We start from the raw sequence: 18,640 nt of genomic DNA on the forward strand, positions 1-18,640 counted from the left end.
CCCCAAAAGTGGACTTGGCCAAGGGCAGTAGCTGAGGTCAAAGACAGGGAGGACATCTCTAACCAGCACAACAGCTGGTCACCCCCATGACTTTTTTTATATTCTCACCAAGGCCATCTGCCTACCAAGTTTGCATCAAAAAGGAAAATGCAGAATGTTGAAGACTGATTGCTTCATGCATACGTAAGCAAAGCTGTCTAAGAAAGAGACTAATTCACCTTGAAACTGGCTCCTCCGATAGCAGAGAAGGAAAAAATATATAGTTTGCTTAAGAGAAACCCTTTCTGCTTGCTGGTTGAGAATCAGTCATCAGGAAAAGCAGAATTCTCCCCTCCAAGCTAATGTTAGTAGAAGCAGAAATGACGGGATGGGAGACTAGAAAGGACTAAAAGTGGAATCCATAAACATTCTCAGACCCCCTCCTTTAAAAATTCATCCTGTGAACAAAATGAACCCTCATGTTCTCTGTGAGGAGGCAGAGAGCTGATCAGGGCAACCTCCATACCTTGTGGCATCATTTCATCAGCAGAGGGCAGTGAGGAGCCTGGAGTCAGTTATATGGGTGAGAAGGGTGGGGAAACGGGATGCCCAGAGCTCCCAGCACTGTGGTATGAGAGAGGAGTCCTAAAACCCCGTTCTGAAAGTAACAGTAGCTGACAGATTTTCTGCTAATTAACCATCCATCGGACTTGACTAAAAAACAGATCAGAAGCCTTGAAAAACTGGAAGGGAGTTGTATTTCCTCTGAAACCCCAAGACCAGCCAAAAACAGGCTATGAGTACACCCCAACATCAGCTCTCAAGCTAGCTGTACATGAACTGTATTTACTATAATTACTGCTGTGCAGGTTTTACCTAGATCTCATTGCAGCCTTAACTTTGGAGGCAAGCTCCTGGTAATGAAGTTTCTAGAAAGCTCTGCCTGGACTTGTCTGGTAGTCCAGTGGTTTAGAATCCACCTGCCAATGCAAGGAACACAGGCTTGACCCCTGGTTCAGAAAGATTCCACATGCTGAGGAGCAACTAATCCTGTTTGCCACAACTATTGAGAGTAAGGTCTAGAGCCTACGTGCTACAACAAGTGAAGGCCGTTCACGAAAATAAGGGAAGCCATCTCAGTGAGAGGAGCTTCCCAGAGGTGCTAGTGGTAAAGAACACTCATGCCAGTGCAGGAGACATAAGAGACGAGGGTTCAATCCCTGGGTCAGGAAGATTCCCTGGAGGAGGGCATGGCAACCCACTCCAGTATTCTTACCTGGAGAACCCCATGGACAGAGGAGCCTGGTGGGCTACAGTCCATGGGGTTGCAAAGAGTCGGACGAAACTGAAGTGACTTAGCAGGAGGCAGGCACCTCAGTGAGAAGCCTATGCACTGAGACAAAGACCCAGTGCAGCTAAAATTAATTAATTAAAAAATAAAAAGCTCCCCCAAGTGATTCTAATGTGAATTTGAGGTTGAAAAGCACTACTCTGCCTTCAGGCCGATCCTGGGTTACTCAACTCTGACAGGAAACAGGCAGCCTTTATGAGATGTGCACCCCAAGTAGTGTTACCGGGTAAAATACAGGAATCCCAGTTAAAACTGAATTTCAGATACACAACAAATAATTTTTGCATAAGCATGTCTCAGCAATTGCATGGGCCATCCTTATACTAAAGAATTCTTCCCCCTATAATTATATTTAACTCTGACTACTCTAGCTCCCAAACCTCAGCTCAGATGTGGCTTGAAGAACTTTCCCCAGTAAAGCAGAGTGGGAATAATGGATAAGGCGAGCAAAGCTCTCAGTCAACTGGTGAGTAGGGGATCCTTGCTAGACTGCAGGCAGGGTTGGCTAGACTGTCACCAAGGCAGGCACTCAGCATAGCACTTCTGTAAGCACTTAGCATCAAAGCCAGCACCCAATAAACCCTCAACAGGAGTTAGCCATCATTGTGAGGAAATCACTCATGAAAACACATTTCTGTGTACAAATACACATCAGCTTGGTATTAATTTAATTAGAAAACTTCCTAGACCATATCAATTATGATTTGGTTGTAAAATAATGTGTTAGGGCTTCCCTGGTGGTTCAGTGGTTAAGAATCTGCCTTCCAACGCAGGGGCCACGAGTTCGTTCCCTAGTCAGGGAACTATGATGGCACATGCCAGGGGTTAACTAAGCCCTGGGACCTCAACTAAGAGTCCTTGTGCTGCAACTAAGATCCAACACAGGTAAAAAAATAAACAATTCTTAGTAAAGATAAATGAAAATCTTTTTACTTAAAATTATTTTTTAGTTAAAAAAAAAAGTCAGTTTCAACTTTCCAGGACAGCATCTCCAGGGGAATGTCTGGTGTTCTTGTTCTAGGATGCTTTTTCTTTCTGGTGGTTTCTGCCCCTTTTCATATTCCCCTACTTTCCCCCCAGTATTAGTCTCAATCTGTCGTTCTGGCTGCTGGGAAGACAAAATCAAGAGTCACCACAAGGAAAAGGCTGGTTTACCTTTTATAGAAGAGCCTTCAACATTTTGAGTCACGGTCCTGGGCAAAACCACTCGACCAGCATTTGCTGTTTGGCCTCCAGGAGAGGACCGATCACAGTGACTGACCCACGTGCTGAGGGTGAGGACAGTTACGGAGGAAGGGGAGGGATGCGTGGGCAAGAGGGTGATGGGGGTCAGAGCAGGTGTGCATGACATCACACACTTCCACGGTGGAAATAAATGACAGAGGTTAAATAGGAGACATTAAAGTGAAGGAGGGCCCCCGTGAGTGGCTGGGGAAGGGGTGTGACCCACAGAAGAGGTGCCTTTTGGAGCCCCAGGGTCATCGCCCTGCTTCCCCGACTGTCCGTAGAGGGAACATCTTCCCTGCAGCTCCCGGGCCACTCAGGGATTCAGCTCCAGGTCGGTAATGTATTCCTGGACCCAGTCCTCACTGGGGTCGGCACAGACCTGCCGGCCTCTTTTGGTCTTGAAGCTGTGGAGAAGAACGGAAAGGTTATACACTGGTGAGTGCAGTGGGGGGGATCCTGGGCCCCCAGGGACCCCCCTCCTTCTGCCCCAGACACCTCAAGGCCTGTCCACATGCTCATATCGTGTCCCCTTCACCCTGGGGTTCACAGACCTTCCTGGGTCTCCTGTGGGGGTCCCCTCGGACAGCCAGCATTGTTGTTTGGCAAATGAGAGGGGAGGACAATTTCCTGCTGTCACCCCTCTCCTCTCCTCCCTCTGCCCAAGGGCAGACCCCCAGGACCCTCTGCAGGCCCCAAACCAGGTGAGAAAACACAGTGGGGCCCCCCCATCCCCGTGTCCTGAGCTCCAAGGAGGTGCCTCAGGCTAGAGCCCCAGGCTCCTTCCCCGGGGTGGGCAGGAAGGCTGGCCCTTACATGACGCCAGGCTGGGAGCACTGGCTGCTGGTCTCATAATAGTCGTCCACGAATTTGCGCGGAATCTGCCGGGAGACGAAGGAGAAGCAGCAGGCGGTCGGGGTGTTGGCACCAACTGTGAGAGACGGGACAGACCATGCTAAGTCCTTGTTCAGGGGGAAAGGCAGCCAGCTGCCCCTCGAGGGTCAGGCAGACCTGCAGGAGACAGCGCTGGGGGTGGGGATGGGGGCGGGGGAATCCAGGAGGAAGTGGTGCTATTTCAACTGGATTCCAGAGGAGAGCAAAGGCTACACTGGGAGCCCACTGGACACAGATCCCACCTTTGGTCAGAATCCCGCCTGGGCCTCATTTTCCCAGGAATCCATAAAATGAGCTTCCCTCCCACTGTCTCTCAGAGCCAGAGAATAGAACTGCTACAAACCCCCCTGGGAAGGAAAGTTCTGCTCAGGAAATAGTGTCTGAAGTCTCTCTGAAGCTCTCTGCTTAAGGGCTCAGGTCAAAGACTTCAGCCCTGTGGCCCAAGCCCCGGCCAAGAGTGGGGGACAGGCCTAAAGGAAGGGAAGACGGACTCACGGCTGGCCGAGCAGGAGTGGGCAGAGAGGGCCGCGGTGAGCAGCAGGACAGCCAGGGCGGCCCCGGGGAGCTCCATGACGCCGGGCGGGTGAGAGGGTCAGGTGGGGCCAGTGGAGCTGGACCCGGAGACCCGAAGCCGCAGTCTCCTGCTGGGGTCTGAGCTGCGTCCTCTCTTTATAGGCAGCCTTGGGACACTAGAGGACGGAAACTTGTGGAGACTGAGGCGGGGGGTGTATTTTTCATCACAGCGTTGGTATCATGCTGTGAGTGGCAGAAGCCAGGAAAGCTTTGGGTCACCACAAAGGCTCAGCGTATTTGCAAGAATGGTCGTGTTGCTTTCGTGATGGGGAAATGGTTTCCCCAGTGAGAGGAGGTGAGAGGCTGGTGTGACCCTGTGACAAGTTCATGCGGCGCTTTCTCACAAGAGCAGGTCTCTACACCAAGCATCTCCCCACAGAACTGAACCTTCTGGGACCCACCCGCAGCTGTCCCGACAACACAGCTCTGACCTAGAGCATAATACCATGGAGTCTTGAGAAGGCCCACCACCCCCCCCAAGCTAAAACCACACCCTGCAACGGGAAGCAGATCTGGGGAATTCTCAGCTGCAGAAGGGGCAGGAGTCAGGCTGGCCTTTCAGACTTCGGCTCATTCCTCAAACATTCTACCTTAAGCTTTTGACTGTGAGGCATCCATTTTGAAGATACCCATCTTGAATAAGCACATCACCTTATACAGAACTAGATCACGGGCCAGGCTGCCCTAGCCATGAAGTTCCCCTTTTAGAAAGTTCTGGATGACCTAGATAACTGACCATTTGAGTGACTTCACTTTTCCCTTCTATACGTTCTCTCTTATCTTTTAAATTCACCAATAAAGAGTGAACCTGCAAAACCCTGGGCACCCCACCCTCACCCCAGCAAAGGCAGAGCCCCAGGTCTGAGCTCTCTCTCTGTGAGACCTTGCTGTGTGGCCTCAGCGGTGCCGTGCACCCTCCAGGACGGTGAGTAACAAACCTTGTCTTTTCAAAGTCCCTGATGGTTGTTGCTGGGGTGTGTATCATAATAAGAACCACAGTGGCTGATGCAGCTTCAACATTGGCTCCAGCTGGGAAATGTCAGTGGGGCTCCCACAAAAAATACAGCCCAGGCAAGTACCTGCAGGCATCACCATCAACAGGCTGGGGACTGATGCAAGACCGCTGGTCTCTGGGTTAGCTGGACTTACTGGGAGCTAATATGATGAGCTTTAAAATGTTGTTACTCTTTGAACAGCAAAGCTCTCTGCCAGGGATCTCTCCTATGGACATAAACACAATGATGAGGTTGTATGCATAATAGTGTTTGTCACAGCTTATTTATAGTAGTTAAAAGATGGCCTAAAATTACATGCTGGTGTATTCACCTCTTGTAATAATAATTCACCATTAGAAACTGTGAAAGTAAAGAAATTTTACTTTCTTTAAATAATGATATTTCCTATTTCCTTATTGTAAAATCAAGGAGAAAATTCCAAGGTTTGTCCAGTAGCTCAGTGGCATCATTAAAGACTCTGACATCTCCCCTTCTCACATCATTTTGTCGGCTTTTCTTCTTTGCACTCTGATCTCATGGTTCTAACGTGGCTGCTGCTGTGCAGGCATCAGTTCAGTTTAGTTCAGTCGCTCAGTCGTGTCTGACTCTTTGACCCCATGAACTACAGCATTCCAGGCGTCCCTGTCCATCACCAACTCCCAAAGTTTGCTCAAACTTATGTCCATCATGTCGGTGATGCCATCCAACCATCTCATCCTCTGTTGTCCCCTTCTCCCCTCGCCTTCAGTCTTTCCCAGCATCAGGGTCTTTTCCAAGGAGTCAGTTCTTCACATCAGATGGCCAAAGTATTGCAGTGTTAGCTTCAGCATCAGTCCTTCCAATGAATATTCAGGACTGATTTCCTTTAGGATTGACTGGTTGGATCTCCTTGTAGTCCAAGGAACTCTCGAGAGTCTTCTCCAACACCACAATTTGAAAGCATCAATTATTTGGTTCTCAGCTTTCTCTATAGTCCAACTCTCACATCCACACATGACTACTGGAAAAACCATAGCTTTGACTAGATGGACCTTTGTTGGCAAAGTAATATCTCTACTTTTTAATAATACTATCTAGGTTGGTCATAGCTTTTCTTCCAAGGAGTAAGTGTCTTTTTATTTCATGGCTGCAGTCACCATCTGCACTGATTTTGGAGCTCCCCCAAAAAAATAAAGTCACTGTTTCCACTGCTTCCCCATCTATTTGCCATGAAGTGATGGGACCAGATGCCATGATCTTAGTTATCTGAATGTTGAGTTTTAAGCCAACTTTTTCGCTCTCCTCTTTCACCTTCATCAAGAGGCTCTTTAGTTCTTCATCACTTTCTGCCACAAGGGTGGTGTCATGTGCATATCTGAGGTTGATATTTCTCCCAGCAACCTTGATTCCAGCTTGTCCTTCACCCAGCCCAGCATTTCTCATGATGTACTCTGCATATAAGTTAAATAAGCAGGGTGACAATATACAGCCTTGACATACTCCTTTCCCTATTTGGAAGCAGTCTGTTGTTTCATGTCCAGTTATAACTGTTGTTTCCTGACCTGCATACAGATTTCTCAAGAGGCAGGTCAGGTGGTCTGGTATTCCCATCTCTTGAATTTTCCAGAGTTTTTTCTGATCCACACAGTTAAAACCATTTCTGCCCTTTATTGTGCCCATCTTTGCATGAAGTGTTCCCTTGGTATCTCTAATTCTGTTGAAGAGATCTTTAGTCTTTCCCGTTCTATTGTTTTCCTCTATTTCTTTGCACTGATCACTGAGGAAGGCTTTCTTATCTCTCCTTGCTATTCTTTGGAACTCTGCATTCACATGGGTATATCTTTCCTTCTTTCCTTTGCCTTTCACTTCTCTTCTTTTCTCAGCTATTTGTAAGGCCTCCTCAGACAACCATTTTGCCTTTTTGCATTTCTTTTTCTTGGGGATGGTCTTGATCCCTACCTCCTGTTCAATGTCATGAACGTCTGTCCATAGTCCATCAGGCACTCTGTCTATCAGATCTAATCCCTTGAATATATTTCTCACTTCCACTATATAATTGTAAGGGCTTTGATTTAGGCCATACCTGAATGGTCCTAGTGGTGTTCCCTACTTTTTTCAATTTCAGTCTGAATTTGGCAATAAGGAGTTCATGATCTGAGCCACAGTCAGCTCCTGGTCTTGTTTTTGCTGACTGTATAGAGCTTCTCCATCTATGGCTGCAAAGAATATAACCAATCTGATTTTAGTGTTGACCATCTGGTGATGTCCATGCATAGAGTCTTCTCTTGTGTTGCTCAGGCATCAGGTCTTCACAAAAAGTCTCATTCACAGGTATAGGAGTGAGTCTCAGAGAGGCAGAGAAAAACAGTGTTACTACTGCTTTTAATTTTTTAAACATAATTTGTGATCCTAACTATAGATGATCCTCAAAGGTAGTAAAAATTAATTTTAAGTATATAGGAAATAGAAAATATTGTTTCATTTCTGAAAGTTGGGTAGGCAGCATGGCAACTGTAAGTAAGAATGTGAGGCATTTTCATCTACATTCTTCCTGTTTTATTGCGGCATAAATGAATTCTGAGCCATAATCTAAATGCAATGTCTTTGCCTAAAGGTAGAAAAGTTCTATTACCCAAAATTAACCGTATAAACTTGGTTTATTTCTTTCAGGTGCAGTTTTCCCCAGGCTTTTGATAGTTTTAGTTACTTGCTTTTTACCAGGGGAAGGGACATAATTGTAGTCAAGATATGGATGCAATTTTGTAGTTCTCTTATTTATACTTAATGTTACAAGACTTTTCCAAATCATTTCAGTATTTTTAAGAGCTGCCTAATTTACTCATCCATCAACATAGTGCATTAATATTATCATGCACTACTGTAGCACATTTGGACTGTTTTAAATTTTTATTTGCTACAAATACACTGCACCAAATATCTATATGCATAAAACTTTTTAACAAATGAAGTGTTTGCCCATAGGATATTTTTCTAGTTGTAGACTTTCTGGGCCAAAAAATAGAGACATTTAGGGCTCCTGATCTATAGAGACACCCTATGTCTAATATGTGTTCATTTCTATACCCAACTGTTAAGCAAGATGATGGCATATTGTGGGGACTGGTGAATGTTTGATGAATGGAAGGAGGGGATTTAAAAGCTGACTTCATCTGCCATGGTCATGTCTGTAGCCCAGACTCCCCCAGTTCCATTCTGTTCATCTGAGTCTGGATCAAACACAGCTCAGGCTACTGAAGACTGTACGGCATCAGTAGATAGGTCACAGTCAAAACACCTGTGAGGAACCTTAGGCATGTCTGCTCCGAGAAAGGCGAAAGCGAATGGCGTGGTCCCTAAAGATGGGCTCACGTGGACAACCAGCTAAGCTCGGTCCCTTAGTGGCAGCAACTCCTGGCTCCCCCACCTCCGTCTTCACGAGTCATTTCCCCAGAAGCAGGTCCGAGCAACATGACGTCATGGTCCTTTCCACCCAGGATGCGGTTCAGTGGGGCCTGTGTGCTCAGGGTGCTGTGACATCACCCGTAGGTGTCACCCTCTGTGACCAGCACAGCTGCAGCAGAACATCAGCTCTGCTCTGTGGGAGGAACTATTAATCTGTAGATCTTTCCATGTCCCTACGGCTCTGACACTAGCATCATCTCACCTCCTGTCACTGGCCAAAACCTTTCCAGCCAAGCAGCCCCAACAAATGAGCAACTGGGCTCTTCTCGGATGCTCTGAACCTCCGTGTGACCCAGGGACCCCAACGTGTGCAACTCATAACAAGACACCATGCAGCAACTTCCCCTCTGGCCATGCCAGCCTCCAGCTTCTCATGCTCTAGAGTTGCTTATTAAAGGGAGAAGGATACAGGATGGACTCCCGAAGGATGCAGGCAGCAGCACTTGCCCCATTCTATCTTGGCTTTGCCCTCTTCCAGCCCATCATCAATGATTTCCCCACGCATTCCCCATGCTGCCCTAGTCCACCATCTCCTCACCACAAGCCTCAGTTCACAAGTCTTGTCTGTATCATAAGACTCAACCCTCACCCTTTTTGCCTTTTAGAATTACTTCTCAGTGCTCTGGACAGATGTCTAAACCACATCACTTAAGCCTATGGTTGAGATTCCCCACATGAAAGCAAAAAACTTCACAGAAGGTTTCAAAATGCTCCAAACTGCTCCCCAAACTTCCCAAGAACTTGTAGCTATCCTAGCTAGGCAGAAGAGGACTAGGACCCACTTTTAGTGGGAAAATTGAGGTCTAATGCATTCATTCAGTTCAGTTCAGTCACTCAGTCGTGTCCAACTCTTTGCGACCCCATGAACTGCAGCACACCAGGCTTCCCTGTCCATCACCAACTCCCAGAGCTTGTTCAAACTCATGTCCACCATCATGGATGGTGATGCCATCCAACCATCTCAACCTGTGTCATCCCCTTCTCCTCCTGCCTTCAATCTTTCCCAGCATCAGTCTTTTCCAAGTAGTCAGTTCTTCGCATCATGTGGCCAAAGTATTGGAGTTTCAGCATTCATTAACAAGATGCAAATGCCAGGTCCAATTGGTTTCTAGGATGAGCCAAATGACAGAGTCCCTTGACTCTCACAAGGAACTCCACTCTTTGGGTGATGTACAGAAGGTGGCATCTTGCTGGCAAATGTCTGTGTGGACCAGATGAAGTTCCCCCAAAAGAGACGGAATAAGGGCTGCCTGCTCCAATAGCTGTATTCCCTGAAGAGGGAGCCAGAGTCTGAGAACAAGACAGGCAGAGATTCAAAGCAGTAATTCAAATTAAAGAAGAAATGCTGTTTCCTTGGTTCATTTTGTGTTTTACTCTGCAGCCCTGAGCACTGAGGTCTCCACCAACTTCTGGCCAGCCGCCCTCCGAGGGGGAAAGAAATTGACCTGGCTTTTCTGGGGCTCTTGACAGCTACTTCCTCATGGTTAGGGTAATTACTTCAGTGCCTGCTGCTTCTCTTATTTCTATCCAGAGTCGCCACAAATTTGTTGATGATCATGGTAGTATCCACAGCCTTCTACCCTGGTATCATATCAGGATCATTCCCACTTCCTAGAGACAGGCAAGGGTTGTGGAGGAAGACAACCCAAGGGACGTGGGATGAAGAGCAGATAAGCACAGATAGCAGGTTTATTTCTTCCTTTTTTTTTTTTCTCTTCCCAGGATGTTTTGCATCTTGCTTTTTAATATTTAATATTAAAAATCAAGTCTGTCATGGGCATAGAGAGCATATATGTGGTACCACAGAAGAAAGGGGAATGGGATGAATTGGGAGATTGGGATGGACATATATACACTACTATGTATAAAATAGATAACTATTGCAAATCTACTATATAGCACTGGGAAATCTACCTGATGCTCTGTGGTGACCTAAATGAGAAGGAAATTCAGAAAGAGGGCACATATGTAAACACACAGCAGGTTCACTTTGCCGTGAAGGAGAAGCTAACACAACATTGTAAAGAAACTATACGCCCATAAAAATTAGTTTTTTAAAAAATTAAGTCTGCGAATGTCACTCTATTTGTTTAAGAGGCTGGCATTAGGGTCCTAAACATTAGCCTTTACGTCTGTCAGTGGATTTGCTCTATTATTCTATCACTGTAGAGGAGGTAGTTTAGTGTCAGTTATTTTATCATAGATAAGCTACCCCAAATAACACTGTCCTTAAAGTTTTCCCCATTTATGAGTTCATTCCCATAGTGTAGATTCTGAAAAAACAGAATTTCTGGTTCAGAGTATGGACATTTTTAAGTCTGCTGACCCTCATCCAGCATTAAATGCAGACTTCATTGTAGGGTTGTGATGGGTATTTGACAGATAGACCAATTATTGGAAAGCTAATCCTGACTTTCACCATCCTTGTACCTCCAGGCTTTCCAATTCTGTTCTTTCCATCTAGGAAGTGGTTAAGCTCACTTATCCTTCTTGATGCTCAGTGGAGTTTTTACCCATCACATTTAGACACTGAGGACAACTGTGGGAGTGTATCAGGGCCTCCGGCTCTATGGAAGGAGGCTCTGATCACTCACTTCAGAGAGAAATCTGTCACATGGAAAGGAAACAGCTAAGGCTGATCCCTGGGTGGTGCCAACTTCTGGTCCATCTGGAGAAACAACTTGGTAACTGAACAAGCAAATTGGTAACTGAACTATGTGCTATGTGCTCCCTAAGCTCCTCTGGTAATCATAGGCAGCACTGGGTGGTAAACTTACATGATACGACTACACTTAAAATTCCACCATAGATACCTCTGACTTTTATATTCCCGCAGCCCAGGACATATAGAAAAAGAAGAGAAGACAGCTCACATCCCAGAAGGAGACACGCAGCAGTGAGTTCCCAAGCCCCTTCTCAGCTCTGCCCACACTCTCCTGCCTGCCTGTCCAGCATCACGAAAGTCCTCCTGGCTGCCGTCTTTGTCCTTCTCTGCACCGTGGCCCTCTGCTCCTATGCACAAGGTAAGTCTGCTATCTGCTCTCCATTATCAGTTGCTACTCATACTCTAGTCTGAAGTCCAGCCCGCATGCTGTGGCTTAAGAACCCTCATGTGAAATTAAAGAACATTGAATGGGGTTTCAAAAATGACATGGTTGCTTTTTTCAAGAAGCTTCAAAAGGAGTGTATTGATTTGGGCTGCAGGTTGGAGTTAAGAGAGGTTTTATCCTACATTTTAGGTGAGAAACTTGAAGTCTAACGTGTTTACTTGTTAGCATTAGGTAGAGGGGACCTCCTCGGTGGCTCAGTGGTAAAGAATTTTGCCTGCTATGCCGGAGATGCTTGAGATGCTGGTTTGATCCCTGGGTTGGGAATTTCCCCTGGAGGAGGGCCTGGCAACCCACTTCAGAAGTTTTGCCTGGAGAATCCCACAATCAAAGGATCCTGCTGGGCTACAGTCCATGGGGTCACAAAGAGTCAGACACGACAGAAGTGATTTAGCATGCACTTATGGTTTAATTGATCAGGAAAATATTTCCACAAAGGAAGCTGGGAGTAGGGAGTAGACTATCTAGGGTTTAGTTCCCTGTAGAGAAAGATAGAGACCAAATGAAGAGACAAGTCCAAAGACAAGACTAGGGATATTAATGAGAAACCAGCAAACAAAAGAATCAAATGATTCCCAGTTTCCTTTGCCCACCAGGTGTTCCTGACCCTCTGGGGCTTGCCTTCACTCCTGCATAACTGTTATTCTTGTTTCTGTACAGAAAGGGTTTACACCCCTCCCAATTGCTGCTTCACCTACATCTCCGGGAAAATCCCCCACAGAAATGTGGTTAACTATTTTAAGACCAGTAGCAACTGCGCCAGACCTGGTATCATGTAAGTGTCAGTCCTTCTGTTCAACCCTGGGGAGACTCAGGACATGGAGGCGGGGGTGAGGAGTATCCATAGGGGTCAGAGCAGAGAGCAGATCTCAAGAGCACCAGTTCATGGAAAAGGGTCGTCCTGGGAAGGTGCTCAGCACTCTTGGGGCCTTTTGTGCATACAGGTCACTGGGCTGTCTCCTGACATGGGGTGAGGGCTGCAGGGAGCCAGGGAAGATGTGGCCAGAAGTAGAGGGAAGAGAGGAAAGGAAGGGACAGTGGAAAGGAGGTGGCCTGAGGTTATCTCCGTAAATCCCACAGGGACGAAGATGCAGAGGCCACAGGGGGTCAAAACCATCCCTACTCATCCTCTGTATTATACGTCTGCCCTCTCCACAGCTTCCTCACCAGAAGGGGCCAATATGTCTGTGGCAATCCTGCTGACAGCTAGGTCCAGAAATACATCAGGGACCTGAAGAAGAGTCCCTGAGTGGTCCAGAAGGAACCCATTGAAATGTGGGTAGAGATTGGGCAGCAGGGACCTGAACCAGGGGACTGCGAGCCCAGAAGTTCCCTCTCCCATGCGTCCCTCTCCCCTCCACTCACCATATTCTGGAAACTTCCTTTACTTTAGTTAAGCTACTGAAATGCTGTAAATCATTTTATTCATTTGATGCTTTCTCTGAGAAATCCTATGATTTCCTCTCAATGAAATCCCTCTCATTCCCAAGCCCCTTCCCAGTCAGTCACGCAGAGGCTGATGGGTAATGATTTACACTCTGGGTAGACTTTGGACCACATCCATCAACTGATGCTTATTGAATTTTTCTGAGACTTTTCCTCTATTAAAAATGTATCTTATCATGTATCTTATCATGATTCCTGTAGGTAAAAGTACAAGACGACCTCTAGATGTCTTTTCTTTCTATGAAAGGAGCTGCTATGTACACATGTGCACACACACATACACACACACACACACACACACACACACACACACACAAACTGGGAATCAACAATGAGTTTATTGTTCATAGTAGATAAAAATTAAGCTTGCATAAAGGTTGGGCTAAGTGGTCCTGGATTACAGACTCTGTTGCCTTGAATATAACAGAACAATTTGTCATTTACTCTGCACCAGGCTAAAATGAGTAAAATCTATTTGAAGGTATCTTGTTTGTAAACATTTGTCAGATTCTAATTTTTTTTTCTTTTTGTATTAAAATTCAACTATGGATGTATATGAAACAAAATAAATGGAGATCATTTTTCTCCCAAAAAAAAAAAAAAAAAATGTTAGAATAATAAAGATTATTCTTGTTTCTTAGATATATTTTAGACTCCTGGCTTCACTTTTTTTTCCCCCTGATAAATCAGCTTCACTGGTTGGAGAGAATAAGAAAGAATGCTTCGAGACATCTGAGCAGAAAGGGAAGTCAAGAGAATGAGGATAAGTGTCATTCCAACCACACCAGCTTTATACCAGTGAAATACTTCTCGTAGGCCAGGAAAAAAGCAAAGGATTAAAAACAAATGCAAACTAATGTACACCAAGGAAATCCATCATTTAAATTAAAGACATTACTTTGCCAACAAAGGTCCATCTAGTCAAGACTATGGTTTTTCCAGTGGTCATGTATGGATGTGAGAGTTGGACTGTGAAGAAAGCTGAGCTCAGAAGAATTGATGCTTTTGAACTGTGGTGTTGGAGAAGACTCTTGAGAGTCTCTTGGACTGCAAGGAGATCCAACCAGTCCATCCTAAAGGAGATCAGTCCTGGGTGTTCATTGGAAGGACTGATGCTGAAGCTGAAACTCCAATACTTTGGCCACCTGATGTGAAGAGCTAACTCATTGGAAAAGACCCTGATGCTGGGAGGGATTGGGGGCAGGAGGAGAAGGGGACGACAGAGGATGAGATGGCTGGATGGCATCACCGACTCAATGGACATGAGTTTGAATAAACTCAGGGAGTTGGTGATGGACAGGGAGGCCTGGCGTGCTGCAATTCATGGGATCGTGAACAGTCAGACACAACTGAGCGAATGAACTGAACTGAAAGCATTCGAGCATGCATATTTACGCATTTTCATAAATTCAGCTTTTTTTAAGAATAAGGACTAACAGCTTTTGAGGACTTGCTATGAACCACAGCCTATACTAAGGGATTTACATGCATGGTCTATTCTTCAAAATCACTGTGCTGTGTGTACGCTGAGTATCTCCCTTTGACATATGAGAAAACAGTTTCAGTGAGCTTGTCCAAGGTCACACAGCTAGTAACGCTGTGGTCAAATCTGCATACGAGAGCAAGACCCACTCTCTCAACTAAACACTAAGAACTTGTCTCTCAGAGTTCTGCTTGAAGCAGATTTACCAGGAATGCACAATTCCCTGGCAAGAGACAGACTACCTCAGCGAGCCAGAAGTGAGTTGTTGGTTAAAGAAAGGACAGAAATCCAGAGATAGCCTGGCACTGAGACCTATTCTAGTCTGAGGATGTTTGCAGTTCAGAAAAGGTGGCTAAGAAGGTGAGCTGAACCTTTCTCAGCCTTACTGGGCTGGTGGAGAACAACGTACCAGGCTGCCCAAATGCAGGAACCACAAGAAACCATCCTCTGCCTGGGCTGATGCCTTAGGAGGAAAAGTAAATGAGAAGGAAACCATCTCTTGAACAAGAGGAGGCCAGCTCCCATCACTTGGGGAGTTTAGAAAATCTCAAACTCATTGAATATTTTTAAATACGATCCCAGACGCTGATGCCACAAATGCCTGACAAAGAAGCTTGAGCTTTTTGGTGAGGAACTGGAGGTTATCATGAGTATCCTTGCAGATATGTAAAAGTAAAAAATGAATTCCGGAACCAAAAAATGCAAAAACTGAAATAAAACATCAGAACAGGTTAAAACCAACAGAAGAAATACCAGTAAAGTTCAAACAGATCAAAATGAAGCAAGGGGAAACAAAAAACTAAAAAATACAAAAGAGAGGATAAGAGCCACAGAGGATGGAGCAGGGCATCTGTCGTCTGGGCGACTAGAATCTCAAAACGAGAGGAGAAATGGGAGTTTGTTGTATGAGTCAGGGAACTCAAACAGGGGCTCTGTGACAATCTAGAAGGGGGAGAAGAGAGGGAAACGGGAAGGAGGTTGAGGAGCAAAGGGACACGGGTGTAATTATGGCTGACTCCTGTTGATGTTTGGCAGAAAACCACAAGCTTCTGTAAAACAATTATACTTCAGTTAAGAAATAAAGTGGCAAAAAAAAAAAGAGGAGAGAGAATGAGACAGCAAATGGATCTGAAGAAATAATGGCTAACAGTTTTACAAAAAAGATGAGAGATATAATTCTGAAGATACAAGCAGGGAGGGCATGATCCCCACTGCTATCAATGGGCCAAGTTTTGTATCAGCCATTCCTACCCTCAGTCCTAGCTGGAAAAAGCGAAATACCACTGATGCTGGTCCCTGTCTCACCAGCCAACCCTGATGGCTTGATGAATAGTGTGTTCTCTGGGACTTCCCATAGAATGTAACATGGATGGTCTTTCAGCCTCACATGGTACATCTACTCCACCACGCCCACTTCCACAGTCATTTTCATCCCTTCCTCCTCCATCTGTCATGAATTCAAATATTTTAAGTTCACTCCACATGAGTCATTGATTTCTCCAGGATTCTGGAGTTTTCCTGGCTGCAAAATCACACCAACTTCTGGGATCCTTACCAGGAAGTAATAGCCTGTATCCAGAAAGAGTACTCCTAAGTCAATAAGTCCCCTTAATCCATTCTTGTGTTCCAGCTTCCTTGATCAAGCACCCTCAAAATTGAGACCCAAGATACTCTTCCAGCTCAGGCTGGTACATGTATGCTAAATTTTGCTGTTCCTTTGGAGTTTAGTTCCTTTCCTCTCTTATCAGAAATATAATTTACTGACATGAGAAGACTATGTAACAAAAAGATATGGAAAATATGAATGGTCCTATATCTATTAAGGAAATAACATCAGTAATTTAAATTCTTTTGCAAAAAAAGAAATAATCTTCATACCTAGTTGGCTTCAAAAGCACATTTGGCTAAAAACATTTATTGACAAGATAATGGAGAGAGAATAGTCTTTTTAACAAATGGTGCCAGAGAAACTAGACATCCATAGACCAAAAACAAACAAAACAAAGACATCTTGACCTTCACACCTTACACAAGAATTAACTCAAAATGGATCGTGGACTTAAATGTAAAATGAAAACCCACAAAACTTTTAAGGAAAAAAAAATGAGAAAATCTTCTGGACCTAAGACTAAGCAAAACCTTCTCAGATTTGACATCCAAAACATAGCCCATAGAAGGAAAGATCTATAAACTGGACCTCATCAATTTAAAATTGTTGTTCTTCAAAAGACGTTGTGAAGAAGAAGAAAAGACAAACTATAGAAAGGGAGAAAAGTCTGCAAACCACATATTTTACAAAGCATTTATATTTGGAATATATAAAGAACACTCAAATCTTAACATTAAACAAACAAATGAACAATGCAATTAGAAAATGGATCAAAGTCACGAACAGACATTTCAGTGAAGGATATGTACAGATGGCAAATAAGCAATGGTGGTGTGATAGTGTTTTTTTAACCTTTATTTTTTTAAGATATTGACTGAAGTAGTGCAGTAGGCAGAATAATGACCCCTCTCTCAAAGAAGTCATGTCCTAATCTCTGGAAACTGTGACTATGTTACATTACACAGCACTGAGGAATCAAAATAGACTTCAACTGATTTTGAGATAGGGAGATTACCCTGGGTTATCTGTACGATCCAGTGTCATTACAAGGCTCCTCACAAGGGTAGCAGGAGTGTGAGTGTCTGAGTGAGGCAATGTGAGGAAGACTTGACGGGCCATTGCTGGCTACAGACAAGGAAAGTGGCACAACCTCTAGAAGCCATAAAAAGCAAGAAAATGGATCTTCCCTTGTAAGTACAGGCTAAGTTTCTTCAGTTGTGTCCAATTCTTTGCAACCCTATGGACTGTAGCCCACCAGGTTCCTCTGTCCATGAGGATTCTCTAGGCAAGAATACTTGAGTGGACTGCCGTTTCCTTCTCCAGAGGATCTTCTCAGTCCAGGGATCCACCACGCACCCTTCATGTCTCCTGCACTGGCAGGCGGGTTCTTTACCACTGGCGTCACCTGGGAAGCCCCAAATAGCAGAGGAGGGCATCCCTCCAAAAAGGAAGGTAGCTTTGCAGATATCTTGATTTTAACCCAGTGAGACTCGTTTCAGACTTCTGACCTCCAGAACCGTAAGAGAATACATTTGAATTGTTTTAAGCCACTAAGTTTGGGGTCATTTGTTACAGCAGCAACAAAAAGCTAATGCAACTGAATCACTGTGCTGTACGCCTGAAACTTACATGATACAGTAAATCAATTCTATTTCAATTTTTTAAATAAATAAAAATAAAGATAAGAAGCTAACACAAATACTTATAGATAAAATGATACTATAGTGGTTTTTAAACATGGCCAAGATTTCTTTGACACCCCTCTCATGCAGAAACAGGGATCTAGAACCCCTCTCCTTGAATCTGGTCAGGCTTATGACTGCTTTGACCTATAGCAGAAGAGATATAGAAGGTATTATAGTAGAAGAGATACAATAGGACTTGTGTGACTAAGTCATAAAAAGCCAGGCAACTTCTCCCTTATTCACTTGGAACACTCATCTTTGAGCCCTAAGACTGCAATCTAGAAGGGCCATAGGTACACAGCCCCAGTGAAATTCCCAACCCAGGCATGGCATGTGACCAAGGAAGCCGTTGTAGAAGTGGATCTTCCAGCCCGGATGGGGAGGGCTATTTCTGATCTCGGACCACTGGTGGCGTCATCGTTGATATCACATCTGTGTGGTCAGATCAGTTGTGAAAGAACATCAGCACCTTCTGCTCTGTGGGGAGCAGCAGTTAGCATACACTTCACAGATCTATCTGTCCCTGAAGGGGGCCTGCTGCAATACCAGCTCCTGGCCACCCTCTAACTAGGAAATCATTTTTTCAGAAGGACCTCAAAGAACAAGCAATTTCATCAGAAGTGTTTCCAACCAATGGAGAAATTGAGATATTCGTGCGGATACTCTGAACCCCTCTGTTAACCAAAGGGTGCTGACAACCCTGTGTTGTGCAACGGACAGCATGACACCAACACTGTGATTAAAATATTCCCTCCTGCCACCCCCAGTTTCTGTCTTCAATGCCGTGAGCTTTTCTCTCTATAAAGAAAAATAGCAATGGCTTGAACCCAAGAAGGAAGTCACTCTTTCCAGA

At 44.9% G+C, this 18,640-nt stretch overlaps 1 protein-coding gene and 1 long non-coding RNA gene across 3 annotated transcripts; one reads left to right on the plus strand and one right to left on the minus strand.

Moving 5' to 3' along the window:
- Positions 1–2,475: 2,475 nt before the first annotated feature.
- LOC110132064 (C-C motif chemokine 3-like) lies at positions 2,476–4,476 on the minus strand. Its single transcript, XM_020885167.2, has 3 exons — positions 3,944–4,476; positions 3,371–3,485; positions 2,476–2,961 (listed from the first exon to the last, which is right to left on the minus strand). The coding sequence occupies exons 1-3, from the start codon at positions 4,017–4,019 to the stop codon at positions 2,871–2,873; spliced, it is 282 nt and encodes a 93-aa protein (XP_020740826.1). The 5' UTR covers positions 4,020–4,476; the 3' UTR covers positions 2,476–2,870.
- Positions 4,477–4,734: 258 nt separating this feature from the next.
- LOC110132055 (uncharacterized) lies at positions 4,735–13,096 on the plus strand. 2 transcript variants are annotated; one of them, XR_002312349.2, is made up of 4 exons: positions 4,735–4,946; positions 11,294–11,480; positions 12,225–12,339; positions 12,723–13,096. It is a non-coding gene; the product is annotated as an uncharacterized lncRNA (long non-coding RNA). The 2 variants fall into 2 exon arrangements; XR_011492112.1 differs by lacking the exon at positions 4,735–4,946 and adding an exon at positions 11,141–11,201.
- Positions 13,097–18,640: the final 5,544 nt, after the last annotated feature.

This window comes from Odocoileus virginianus, chromosome 17 (assembly GCF_023699985.2).
Source record: "Odocoileus virginianus isolate 20LAN1187 ecotype Illinois chromosome 17, Ovbor_1.2, whole genome shotgun sequence".
NCBI lineage: Eukaryota > Metazoa > Chordata > Mammalia > Artiodactyla > Cervidae > Odocoileus > Odocoileus virginianus.